The following is a 13914-nucleotide window of genomic DNA, read 5'->3' as shown; positions in this document are numbered from 1 at the left end:
CCTCCATGTAGACTTTGTATACAACCAAGAAATGTGTCTCTGAAATCTTTCTATATATGAGAGTAGTATATTGATGGGTCACAATTTCTTAGGTAACTTCTGAATACTGACTTCATTCAACTAATGTTGGGGATCTGCTTGCTATGGGTTATAGATTACATGAAGTAGGAAGTTGTTTTGATTTTTGGTGGGTTTTTTTGTTTTATTTTGCTATGGAGGGAAGAGCACAACTCTTAAAATTAGAAGTTTTGTGTTTCTTATGTTTTGGCTTTGACACTTGCTGGGTACTTAATTCAGAACTTCCTTAATATCTCCAAGCCTTACATTTATCATCTGCAGAAATAGAATAATACTTACCCCACCTTGGAGTTTACTTGTAGTGACACTCAGAAAAATTACACTTGGTAAACTGGGGAATGCTGGAGATTGGCTCACTTAGTTACAAGATGACAGTCCCCACATTCTGTGGAACTCTGCCCACCGGATGCAAGGTTACTTGAGTGCTTCAAGGGTCTTCAGCCCTTGGTTCTATAGTGTACTGAGTTCAGCATTCTTTTTAAACAGTTTTCTTTGGTTTGGGTCTACCACATAATAGGCTCTAGTGGTGGGAAGGGATGGGAGTGGCTAGGGGAGATGAAGTCTGATTTGCTTGTGGACTGATTTCTGTCCCCTAGTTTATCTTTAGCTTTCCTTTTAAAGTAGAAATGAGAAGCTCTGGGGTAAAATTAGAAGTTTAGCTCTGACAACATGAAAATTCCAAGCTTCCTAGTGCTTGATGACTATAATTAAAACATGTATAAAGTCTTTCAGAGGAATTTTTACTGTCTTTATCTCTCCTTGGCAGTTTTAAACTTGTATCATTGGTTACAGAATTCAGGATCTGAGGTTTTCTTCTCATGGGTTTGACTTTTTCTTTATGTAATTTTCATAATTCTCTTCAGGGCTGTAGTTACCTGATGGCCACTTAACTGTGTTTTACTGAATGGGAATTCTCTACTAGCCAAGATTCTTAGCAATAAATCTTTCTCAAAATTTGTGTAAAACAGAGTTGTGTATTATTCTGGCAGTGATCATGCACAAACTTTGATGGCTGCTTTAAACAGCAGCATAATGAGGGATGCCTGGGTGGCTCAGTCATTTAAGTGTCTGGCATAGGTCATTTGGCTCAGGTCATGACCTCACGGTCATGAGATTGAGCCCCACATCCAGCTCTGCACTGACAGCCTAGGAGACTGCTTAGGATTCTCTCTGCCTCTCCTTCTGCCCCTCCCCTGCTCGTGTGCACATGTGCATGCACTTTCTCTCTCCCTCAAAATAAATTTTTTTAAAAAATACTGTTTCTAGGATACCTTATCAGTTAAGATTCTATTTTGGAAATTCACAAGAGTCTTTGTTAATATTAGAGATCTAATAGTCAAACAGAATTGAAGTGAATTATGGTAAAGGGCAGAAAACTTTTTTTTCTTTTTCTCTGTCTTGCATGAAACCCTTTATAAACTTGGTTGCCATAATAGCCTGCCTTTTATTTACTTCAGTAAATTCGGTGAATTCCCTCTACATACAGTGTTTCATGGTTTTTCTGATGGAAAGATACTGTAGTTTCCCTTGGCTAAAACACATATCCAGTGGTGTGCTGGTAATGCTTACCAACTGAGAGAAAAAGGTCTGATTCATATCGTTTGCTAATTTCCCTGATGTGAATTCTCCCCACAATAATAGCCTTTTCAAGCCACCAATGTGAGGTCACTGAATGTGGAGCTGGGAGGAGAGACACATGGTGCAATGAGCATTTCCACCATACAGACGAATAGATGTAAATAACTTCAAGACCACATAGTAAAATGTACTAAGATGATTGGAAAATGCGTAGTTTGAATATTTACTGTCGGTTTTTAATACGTCTTATGTATTTAAGTTACTTTACCATAGGATACACAGGAAACTATTTGCATGCCTATCTTTGGGGAACTATGTGGTTTCAAAACAGGAAAAGACTTTTACTTTGCTTTTTCATTCTTATGTTCTTTAAATTAGTTACTGGTGTTAAATTTATGAGCAACAACAAACACAATATTAAAGCAGCAGCTCTCTGGGTGATTCTGATGTATGTCTAAGTTGAGTAACTACTAATGGTTCTCAGCCACTAGCTTCCTAAACTAAAAATGTTTTTCTTGGTTCTCTGGCACCTTAGAGCTGATTTTGCGCTTCATCGCAGTGATGATTATATCCTATTAATTTACATGCTCTTATGTTCTTCAGAATGATTTGAGAACTCTTTTGCCAAATGTAGATGTTAAAATGCAAAGAAAAATAAGAGTTTCACTGCTAGAAAAAAATTGCAAAGTCGGAAATCAGAATTTGTAAATACAAATATGCCAATCTTAAGGTTCGCCATACTTGATAATCGAGTTGAACAACAGATTTTTTGTTTCTGAGCTTCCTAGCAATCAGGGATTGGGGGGAGGGAGGGCATAATATTTTTACCATCATATTCTCCTAGAATGCTAAGCATTGCATTTACTGAATTCCAAAGTAAATCACATACATGAAATTTCATGTAGAGGGGTACTCATAGACAATACCCTTAACACATTCCTCTAGTATTTATAGCCATGGGTTTCATATGGCTGTTTCCTATACCTCAAGAAAAAAAATTTTAAAACCATAAAAATAGGTTCTTAATTTTTTTTAATGTTTTTTTTGAGAGAGAAACAGAGTGCGAGCCGGGGAGGGGGAGAGACAGAGGGAGACACAATCTAAAGCCAGCTCCAAGCTCTGAGCTGTCAGCCCAGAGCCGGATGTGGGGCTTGAACTCACAGACTGCAAGACCATGACCTGAGCCAAGTCACATGCTCAGCCAACTGAGCTACATAGGCGCCCCAAGAATGTAATATTAAAAAGCATCTCAAAAAAAAAATTTAAAAAAAAAAAAAAAAAAGAAAAAATGGGGCGCCTGGGTGGCGCAGTCGGTTAAGCGTCCGACTTCAGCCAGGTCACGATCTCGCGGTCCATGAGTTCGAGCCCCGCGTCAGGCTCTGGGCTGATGGCTCGGAGCCTGGAGCCTGTTTCCGATTCTGTGTCTCCCTCTCTCTCTGCCCCTCCCCCGTTCATGCTCTGTCTCTCTCTGTCCCAAAAATAAATAAAAAAACGTTGAAAAAAAAAAAAATTTAAAAAAAAAAAAAAAAAAAAAGCATCTCAGTTGAAATGACTTTTCCCTTAAAGGAGAGGTTTAACAGTAACCTGATGGTCAAGCTTGATTCAAATTTGGAATGACACCTCCTAGAGGAATAAAGATTTAGAACAAGGCTGACAAAACATGGCAAATAAGTCTACTCAGCTCCTGTCCTTTGTAGGTGTGAGTTTATGGTGCTGTGTTGAAGAGGACTCTGAGACCAGGGTCAGCAGAAAGGAGTACAGTCTGTCTGGGTTACAGGAATGGAGAACAGCAGAGAAACTTCTGTGTGTTTGCCATCCTTATGCAGGCTATCTTACGTAAATTTCACCGGTCTCTGTAAAGTGGATTGCAGACAAATGCAGTTTACAATCTTCGATAAGGACCTGGAGTGTTATATTCTGTGTCGCTTTTTGAGAGTATATATGGTATCTGTGTTAATTGTGACTAACTCATGCTAACAGCCTGGTGCATTTATCATCATTCTGGTTTTTGACTCTGTAGTTTATTTTGTCTATTTAATGTTTGGTATCCCATTTTAGTTCATCTCCAGTCTGAGTTGTTTTCAGTTCTTTCATCTAATAGAACATCATCATTACTGTTTGTTTGTTTGGGAGTATGATTCTAAAAGCAGTGAAATAAGGAGAATTTGTCACGTAATTCCTGTGGGAGCATTATCTTGTTACACATTAGTATCATGTAGTTCCTATTATTGGCAATGAGCTACTTGTTGCACTTACTTTTAATGAACTACAACAAATTCTTTTGTTATTAGAGAGGAAATTTATTATCTAAAGACAATCTCAGAGGAAATTAAAATAGTTCAGAAATGTTAATATCATTAGCTATAATATTTGGGGATTTTTTTTTTTTTTTTAGTAATGTTACAGAAGTTAAACTAATGTCATACACCTTGTAAGTTTACTGGCTCTCTCATGCACTCTCCAAAACCCACATTTAAAAATTAGTGTTTATTTCCTAATGACATCCTAACATGGAATAACTAGGCCAAACTATTCTTTAGAAGAGTAGCATCAATTTATATTCTTATGGGGAAATTACTCATTCAAGGACTATTTTTAACAGGCTTAGAAAAAAGTCACATAGATAGTCAGTAGACATTTTTTTCAGCAGATGAACTGTGTTTTTCTAAGATATGGATTAGAACAATCATACAAAAACAATAATACAATGTATCAGCCTCAGTATTCACATCTGTAGAATAGGTATGAAAATAGTACCGGTCTCTGGGTATTATTGTGAGAATTAAGTGCAGTAATATATGGAAACTGCTTACTATCCTGCATAGTATAAAATGTCAATAATTATTAATTATTAGTAGTCATAGAAAGATGGTTCACCATAGCGTTAATTAAAATAGTAGTAAACATAGGAAAGGATTTAAATGATTTTCATCTGTATGAGTTAATATTATACCATGTCTTTTTTTTTTTAATTTTTTTTTTTTTTACATTTATTTATTTTTGAGAGACAGAGACAGAGCGTGAGCAGGGTAGGGGCAGAGAGAGAGGGAGACACAGAATCCGAAGCAGGCTCCAGGTTCTGAGCCATCAGCACAGAGCCTGACTCCTGGCTCGAACCCATGAACCGTGAGATCACGACCTGACCTGAAGTAGGACACTCAAACTGACCCACCCAAGCGCCCGTACCATGTAGTTTTTTTATGTTTATGTATTTATTTTGAGAGAGCACATGTTGGCAGGGGAGGGGCAGAGAAAGAGAGAGAAAGAGGGAGGGAGGGAGAGAAAACCCCAAGCAGGCTCTGCATGCTGGCCTAAGCCAAAAACGAAGAGTCGGACACTTAACTGACTGAACCACGCAGGTGCCCCATACATACCATGCACTTTTTAAATGACATTCTTTAAGGATATGTAAAGACGTAACAAAATGGCTTATAATATCACATTTACTGAAAGAGTATATAGATTTTTATCCTGCCCTAAGATGTCAGTTAATTATGCTTAAATTATGTTTTAATTAGGTTATAAAATATTGTTTCTAAAATATTGTCTTTAAATATGTTAATTATATTTTAAAATAATGTTCTTTAAAGAGATCATAGAAAAAACTGGAAAATGCCAAAATGCTAAGGATTAATGTTAAAGATTTTTTTTAATTATTTTTTTAATGTTTATTTATTTTTGAGAGAGAGTGCAAGCCAGGGAAGGGGAGAGAGGGAGAGAAAGAGAAGGGGACAGAAGATCCAAAGTGGGCTCTGTGCTGACAGCAGAGAGCCTGATGTGGGGCTTGAACCCACTAACTGGGAGATCATGACCTGAACCAATGTTGGACACTTAACCTACTGAGCCACCCAGGTACCCCAATGTTAGTAATTCTTAAAAGTAGATGATAGGTATAGGGAAGTTATATTAATACTATTCTGTTTCTATACTGTAGTTTTCATTTTTCATGATTTCTTAAAAGAATGACAATAAAGTTTAAATCCTTGGAATTAGTGTTTTGTGACTTGTTTATAAAGATGTAAATTAATCCCTTGGCCAGTTTTGTTATTAAAATTTTATTGGTACTTGAAGGTTTTTTAAAGCATTTAAGAGAATGATAGGTCAAACTTGAAACCATTTGATAAAAATTATAACAAATACATATAAATATTTGGAATGGCATTTAACAGAAAAGATGGTTCATTCAGTAATGGGATTACTTAGTGATTTTTGTCATTTTTTTTACTATTTTACATCTTCTAAAAATTCTACAGTAAACTGTGTTTAGAACCTTAATAAGGAAAAGCTTTAATCAATATTTGATGAAATCCAGATAACTTTTATGCATTAAGGATATTATTCTAGGGGCGCCTGGGTGGCTCAGTCGGTTAAGCGTCCAACTTCGGCTCAGGTCATGATCTTAAGGTCCGTGAGTTTGAGTCCCGCGTCGGGCTCTGTGCTGAGAGCTCAGAGCCTGGAGCCTGCTTCAGATTCTGTGTCTTCCTCTCTCTCTGACCCTCCCCCATTCATGCTCTGTCTCTCTCTGTCTCAAAAATAAATAAACATTAAAAAAAAAATTAAGGATTTTATTCTAGTACTAAGAGCACTCCTTGTTGCTTCAGAGACTGGTCTTTGAATACACTGTTCTTCTTTCTCTAGGACAGTTTTGGTGAATGATGGATTTATGTCTGAATATCTGTCCAGAAAATAGCTATTTCAGGTATTTTCTACATATGAAATACGATATAAGGGCCACCCCTATTACTACATTCTCATAAAATTTCCTTTTTAAAAAAAGGTACAGAATTTTCAATATAGCCAGTGTTCATATATAAAACTTTACCTTAGTGGGAGGAAAGGGTATCATGAGTATTTTGGCAAAATTTTCCCTCTTTAGTCAGAAATAAGATTAAGAGGAAATGAGTAACTATTTCTTCCTACCTCCAGAACTGAAACGGTATTCAAATTTATGAGTGAATTTTATTTGTAGCAAACACTTTCTTTATAAACCATGAGTTTATTTTGTAGGTGGCCTTTTAAAATAAACTATATGATTTTATACACTGTGCTCATACTCTGGCTTTATGCCCGACCTCCCATGTCGCAAACATCCAGAGTAAGACCCAATATTAAAGAAAATAAACCAGAAAAAAAAAAAAACCTAGAAAATATTACAGATGTTAGTAATAAATTACTCAGTAATATTCACATTAGAGCAGTAATAAATTATAATAGTGGTGGTCCTTAAAAAATTGTCCCACTGTTTACTAAGACATTTAGCCTTTCCTGTTTTCCAATTGAAATACATTATTGTTTTCTACTCTTACAAGAGTGAGATGTTAGGGGATATTGTGTTTATTCATTTGACTGATTCTATTCAATACAGAGGTTAAAAAATAAAGGTAAAGCACCTATATGCGTTGTATAAACTAGCACCAAATCCTTACTATATATGAGAAAATACCTGTTTTGGAAATCACTTACCTTAAAAAATACAATCTAGAATATGCTAAAGGCAAAGTGATTAATCCTGACACATTCTAAAATTCAAAACAATTTAGGGGTGCCTGAGTGGCTCAGTTGGTTAAGAGTCTGACTTCGGCTCAGGTCATGATCTCGCAGTTTGTGGGTTCGAGCCCTGCATAGGGCTCTGTGCTGACAGCTCAGAGCCTGGAGCCTGCTTCAGATTCTGTGTCTCCCTCTCTCTTGGCTCCTCCCTTGCTCGTGCTCTGTCTCACTCTGTCTCTCAAAAATAAATAAATGTAATTAAAAATTAAAAAAAAAAAAAGAATACACACTATAGAATATTTGGGGGCAAAAAAATCCCATGATGTGTCACATGAAAATGCCAACTGTAAACCATATATATACTGTTATGCTACCTCTATGTCTATTCTTTCATTTTATGTGTGATTGTACATATCTGTTGGGTCTGGGATTTGGCGAAATAGTCTTCACAGATGGCATTAAATCCTGTTAATGATTTAGGTATTTTATAAATGTTTACAGAGAGCTATCTTAATGCATGTTGTAATATATCAAGTATTGATAATTAGAAGCCAGTGCTTCTCAAAATCATGGAGTAAAGGACACTTTTGTATTACAGGTTGTGCGTGTACATACATGTTATATTTAGATTTTGGGAATGTTACATGTGGATAAAAAGTAGGATTGCATACAGTAAAATGTTGCCTGCAGTTATATCTGGGAGAGTTGGGACAATTTTTATTTTTGGTGATTTTCTACCTTTTCCAAATGTTCGAGGAATCATATTTTTTGTGATGAAAAAGGTTTTATTTTAAAATTCAAATATAGGGGCCCCTGGATGGCTCAGTCAGTTAGGCGTCTGACTTCAGCTCAGGTCATGATCTCACAGTCCGTGAGTTCGAGCCCCACGTCGGGCTCTGTTCTGACAGCTCAGAGCCTGGAGCCTGCTTCGGATTCTGTGTCTCCCTCTCTCTCTGCCCCTCCCCCACTCACGCTCTGTCTGTCTCTATCAAAAAATGAATAAACATTAAAAAAAATTTTTTTTAATAAGTAAAAATTAAAAAATAAAATTCAAATATAATTAACAGTGTTATTAGTTTCAAGTATACAAAGAGAAATTTTTTTTAAAGGTGATTTTCCCATGATACTATACCTAGAATATTGAAATCCTCTTTTCGTTACAAAAGTATTTTTACTTTGCTTTCTGAGCGGATTTAGTCTGCACAAATATGCATTTACACAAATTTATATTATTGCATATTCCCTATGTAGTTTCTGCTTTACTATTAGGTGAAATTTTCATGAGCTGTCAAAAGCATTGTTGTATGTGATTAGTCTCTCATTCTTTTTACTTTTAGGTTGGTGTTTGGAATGCTTTATCCTGCATATTATTCGTACAAAGCTGTGAAAACAAAAAACGTGAAGGAATATGTAAGTATAGTTTTATGAGTGATTGATTCTAATTTAATGTATCTGTGATATACAAGACCAGAAAATCATTATTTTAGAAATAGCTGGGATACTGTTTTTGGTTAAAAATATTACATGAATATGAGTTTAATGAAGTTAGTCTTTTAAAAATAATTTTGAATACAATTCCAAAGTGGAGTTTCGAAAAAAGTTCACTGTCAGTTGGTATTTAAATAAGTGTATGATCCAGTGAGTAATTGGATCTCTTACTCATTTTGTCTCAGTTCCAGTATAAGAAGTTAGGGGGCTGTCTGGTTTTTAGCCTTGTGAATTTATAGGTACACTGAGAGAGAACACAGTTCTTTCTTACTCCAAACCTTTTCCTTTTTTCATAACTGGTTTGTCACTTTTTAATTCATATAAGTATACAGATGTCTTATCACTGCTGACAATAGCAGTCTTTTTTCTTCTTAAATCAGACTCTACAGTTGACCCTTGAACAGCACAGGGGTTAGAGCCACCAACCTCCCCCTCCCCTGCAGTGGAAAATCTGAGTATAATTTTTTTTTTTTAATGTTTATTTATTTTTTGAGAGAAAGAGAGAGTGTGTGAACAGGGGAGGGGCAGAGAGAGAGGGTGACAGAGGATCCAAGCAGGCTCTGGCGGACAGCAGTATAATTTTTAACTCCCCCAAAACTTAACTATTAATTGCCTACTGTTGATCAGAAGCCTTACCCATAAGGTAAACACATGTATGTGTATTATGTACTATATTAAAAGTAAACTAGAGGGGCACCTGGGTGGCTCAGTCAGATAAGCGTCCGACTTCATCTCAGGTCACGACCTCGTGGTCCCTGCATTCAAGCCCCACATCTGGCTCTGTGCTGACAGCTGGGAGCCTAGAGCCTGCTTCAGATTCTGTGTCTCCCTCTCTCTCTGACCCTCCCCCACCTCTCTTGCAAAAATAAACATTGAAAAGAGAAAAGTAAGGTAGAGAAAAGAGGTTAAGAAAAATCATAGGGAAGAGAAAATACGTTAATAGGCCTGTAAAACAAATTTATGGGTAAATGGACCTACACAGTTCAAACCTGTGTTGTTCAAGGGTCAACTCTACCAGCCAATACATTCCTCCTCATTTGGAATGTTTGTCATACTGTTATTAAAGGAGATCTTTTTTTCTAAATCTGATTAGCTCTACAGTTTAAACACAGGGTGAATTTTCTCAACTTTGTGCCCATTTTTTCACCTATAAAGTATTATAAACCCAGGATAAGAACTTGTGTGCCTCTGTGTGTCTTTGTGTATATTTCTGTGCTTACGGTATACTCCTGTCTTCCCTCCAAATCTGGGTGATTTTGTTGGGAAAAGAAATAAGTACAAATTGAAAATGAAGTTTATATGAGAAGCTCTAGTGATACAAAGATATCAGTGGGCACACAGATACCATGCCCTAAAATAAAAAGGAGGTAACAGTAAGAAATATGAAGGTATAATAAATTATAAATAAATATACAAAGCTATAAATAAAGTATGTAAGTTATAATAAATTATAATAGGCCTGTCATTTATAAACTAAGAACAGAAAAGATGGTGTTTAGGGATTAGCCTAAGAACCATTATAAAATATTAATTCATTTCTTTATTTTTTTAATTTTTTTTTAATATTTGTTTATTTTTTGGGAGAGAGAGAGAGACAGAGTATGAGCAGGAGAAGGGCAGAGAGAGGGAGAGGGAGGGATACACAGACTCGGAAGCAGGATCCAGGCCCTGAGCTATCAGCACAGAGCCCAACACGGGGCTCGAACCCATGAACCATGATATCATGACCTGAGCTGAAGTCAGACACTTATCCAACTGAGCCACCCAGGCACCCCAATCCATTTCTTGCTATGTGTCACTTTAACTTTGTTAGTATTATCTTTTAGAGACTTAAAAACATGGGTTTCTGTGTTTGAATCCTTAATAAACACTCAGATTTTTATTCCTGTATTATTCTATAAATTTGGGATGAATAAGAATGGTTCTAACCCTGAAATTTTAATTCTACTTCATAAGTTAAAGATAACCTTTGGACGAGAATCCAGTAACATTCTTATTGAAACTGATGGAAAAACTAGGGAAGTAGAAAGGCAATTGGTTTGATAATTACATGGTAATCAACTCTCCACAAATGAAAAAGCTAAAAGCAAAAATGGTAAGGCATTGAAACAGAAGGCAGGGCATTTGCTTTTGACAAGGAAATGTGCTACAACTCGGAAGACGTGGTGACCAAGTTGACTGCCATCAAGGCTGCTAGAGAGACCAAGCTGAGATATCATATTAAAACATTTGCATTTATATGATTTCCTACCAATTTCAAAAATACTTTTATATATTATTGTTTGCAATAGCTACTATAACAAAATGCCAAATACTTACTGGCTTAAACCAACCCAAATGTATTTATTCTCTTACCATCCTAGGGAACAGAAATCTGAAATGGATTTACAGGGCTGTACTCTTTCTGGAGTCTCTAAGGGAAAATCTTTTACCTTACCTTTTCTAGCTTCTACAGGCTGCCTGCATCCTTGGCTAATGGTTCTATTCCTCAGCTTCAAAGCCAGAAACGTTGAGCTGAAACTTCACACATTTCCATCCCTCTAGTTCTCTCTTCTGCCTCCCAATTCCACTTACAGGAATGCTTATGGTTACCTTGGGACCACCTGAGTAACCCACGATCTTCTCCGCATCTTAGGGTCAGCTGATTAGCAACCTGAATTCCATCTGCAGCCTGATTACTCCTTTACCATGTAACATACTCACAGGTTTTAGGAATTAGGTAGGACATGGACATCTTTGGGGTAGGGAGACATTTTTCTGCATACCATAATATCTCACTGGTCCTCACTTCAAAAATAAATAAATAAATAAATAAATAAATAAATAAATAAATAAATAAATAAACAAACAAACAAATAAATAAATAAAGTCAGGGAGAATGTTTTGATGTTACAGTCTCGGAGAAATAAATTGACTTACCCAGGGTAACATGGAACATTAAGGCAGGAATCATACCAGATTGGATATGTTGTTACAAATATTTCATTCTGTCTCTTCTACCAAAAGTAGGTGAGGATTCTAGGTTGTAAAACAGTTTTCACAACCAGCCAGTGGATGTGCTTCCAAAGTAGACCTCCAGGAGCCACAAAAATAAGGATATTTTCAAAGAAGGGCAATGAGGCTGTTTAACCAGTACTTAGGGCAGGACTCTTACATATCGAAATCAACTATGATCAGAACGGCTAAAGATGAAATTAGGTTTTGAAAGGGTTGGCAGGTAACTATTTCCAACCTAAATTTAGTTGTTTTTTGGGTTTTTTGTTTTGTTTTGTTTTCAGTTTATTAATTTGAGAGGGTGCATGCACGTGCCTGCACAAGTGAGGACAAGACAGACGGAGGGGGAGAATCCCAAGCAGGTTCCACGCTCTGTGCTGGGCCCATCGCAGAGCTCAGTCTCACAAACCTCGAGATCATGACCTGAGCCAAAATCATGAGTTGGAAACTTAACCCACTGAGCCACCCAGGTGCCCAAACCTAAATTTACTTTTGACAAAATGTTTGAATATTATTATCATGCTGAGTCTCACCTAGCCTTACTTTAAACTTTGATTATAACAGTTTTATTAGAACTCTGTTCTCAGAAAGTTTTCCTATATAGTGATCCCATCCTAATTGATTTTGTTTTGCATATGGTAATTTCTTAGTAAAGTTAACCTTCATATTTCCCTATTATATTTTAATAGCCTTTTATATTATCTGATATTATATTATTTGTATGTGTATTTGTCCTCCCTACCAGAAACAGCTCCATAGAGTTTGGTTGTTTTGTTAATGGAGTTTGGTTGTTTTGTTAACTGATACATTTCCCTACCTAGAACAGTACATGGTATATATAATAGGTACTCAATATTTTTTAAATGAATGAGTGAATGAATGATTAAGAAAAGGAAGAAGAGTTGAAGAACATGTACATTTCTTAAGGGGATTAGTCTAGGTTCTCAGCTTTGATTCTGCTGGGTTAAGGAGTACACAGTCCAGTCTGACTTAACCCAAAGCTCAGTGTCTTTGTGGTATTTCGTTGTTACCTAAATTCCACTGATATCTACTTCAAAATGTTTTCAGAAAGCAAACATTTTAGATTAATTTACTTCTTTCCACCCTAACTACTACCATTCCCCTTAAGCCTACAAACAGTAGATTGCACCTGATAAAACAGATGCTGTGCTCAAATCAAAACAAATGGAAAGTGCTGTGTATTTTGGCAACCTTCCTTTCTTCCTTTGCCTATTTTTAAAACAGAGCTTTCCTAGGATATAATTTCCTGTATAGTGTGGCTGATATGGCCTACTTAAAGTCTTTCAGCCTTGCAGTAATTGAAATGTAAACTTACTGAAGAATTAGTATGGTTTTGCAAATTTTTTTAGGCTTATACCATCTCGTGACTTGAAAATAGAGTGTTTATTTCCAAGTCGTGTGTAATTGCTGTAGCTTTTCTAGGAAACCGTGTTCTTATTCTAAGAATGTTGGAGAACGTGGCAATGAAAAGATTGGCTAACAGCACTTAAAAATCAAAATCAGACATTTGGTCTGATCACAGAGATTTACTGTGAGCAAGAACAAAGAACAGGGAAAATTCTGGGAGATTACTCTTTTAAAGGCTTAGAAATAGCCCTCTACGGATGCCTGGAAGGCTCAGTCAGCTAAGAGTCTGACTTCAACACAGGTCATGATCTCATGGTTCAGGGTTCGAGCCCCGCATCAGGCTCTGCACTGACATTGCAGAGCCTACTTGGGATTCTCTCTCTCTTCCTCTCTCTCTGCTCCTCCCCCACTCACACATCCATTTTCTCTCTCAAAATAAATAAATAAACTCATTAAAAAAAAAAAAAAAAGGAGCTAGCCCTCTAAAACCCTATTGACTTGGTTTTGAAAGTGACCTAATTTTTCCTAAATACTTGGGTGATATGAAAATGAACAAATATACCACATACTAGCTTTATAGTTCTTGTCAATTGGTAAAATCTGAAGTTATTTACTAGTTTTAGAGTGGATATAGAAGGGAAAAAATGCAATAAAGTACTTTTTTTTTTATTGTCAAGAAGTGTTCCCCAGCCATCTTTTCATATTTTGGATTCAAAATACTCATTTGATTCAAGGGTTTTAATTTGGGAAGTGTAAAGGTTAACCCACTGATTGAGATGGAATTTTTGAAAATTAGTCTTGTTAGACCACATGTTTATTTGTTTATTTTCCACTTTGATCTACTTTTAATTTAGCTTTTGTTTTTATCAAAGCTGTAATTATTTAAATTTTAAAAATCAAATAGTTTCTAAGGCTTATTAT

At 36.1% G+C, this 13914-nt stretch overlaps 1 protein-coding gene across 1 annotated transcript in view; it reads left to right on the top strand.

The window, feature by feature from the left end:
• REEP3 (receptor accessory protein 3) overlaps positions 1-13914 on the top strand; it is a 97558-nt gene that overhangs the window by 33033 nt on the left and 50611 nt on the right. The window contains exon 2 of the mRNA XM_060642652.3: positions 8481-8553. Within this exon, the coding sequence (XP_060498635.2) occupies positions 8481-8553 (73 nt within the window). The remainder of the gene's footprint in view (positions 1-8480; positions 8554-13914) is intronic.

Source organism: Panthera onca, chromosome D2 (genome assembly GCF_046562875.1).
Source record: "Panthera onca isolate mPanOnc1 chromosome D2, mPanOnc1 haplotype 2, whole genome shotgun sequence".
In the NCBI taxonomy this organism is placed as follows: domain Eukaryota; kingdom Metazoa; phylum Chordata; class Mammalia; order Carnivora; family Felidae; genus Panthera; species Panthera onca.
The sequence above is the reverse complement of the archived record's forward strand: the minus strand, read 5'-3'. Positions and strand labels throughout refer to the sequence as shown.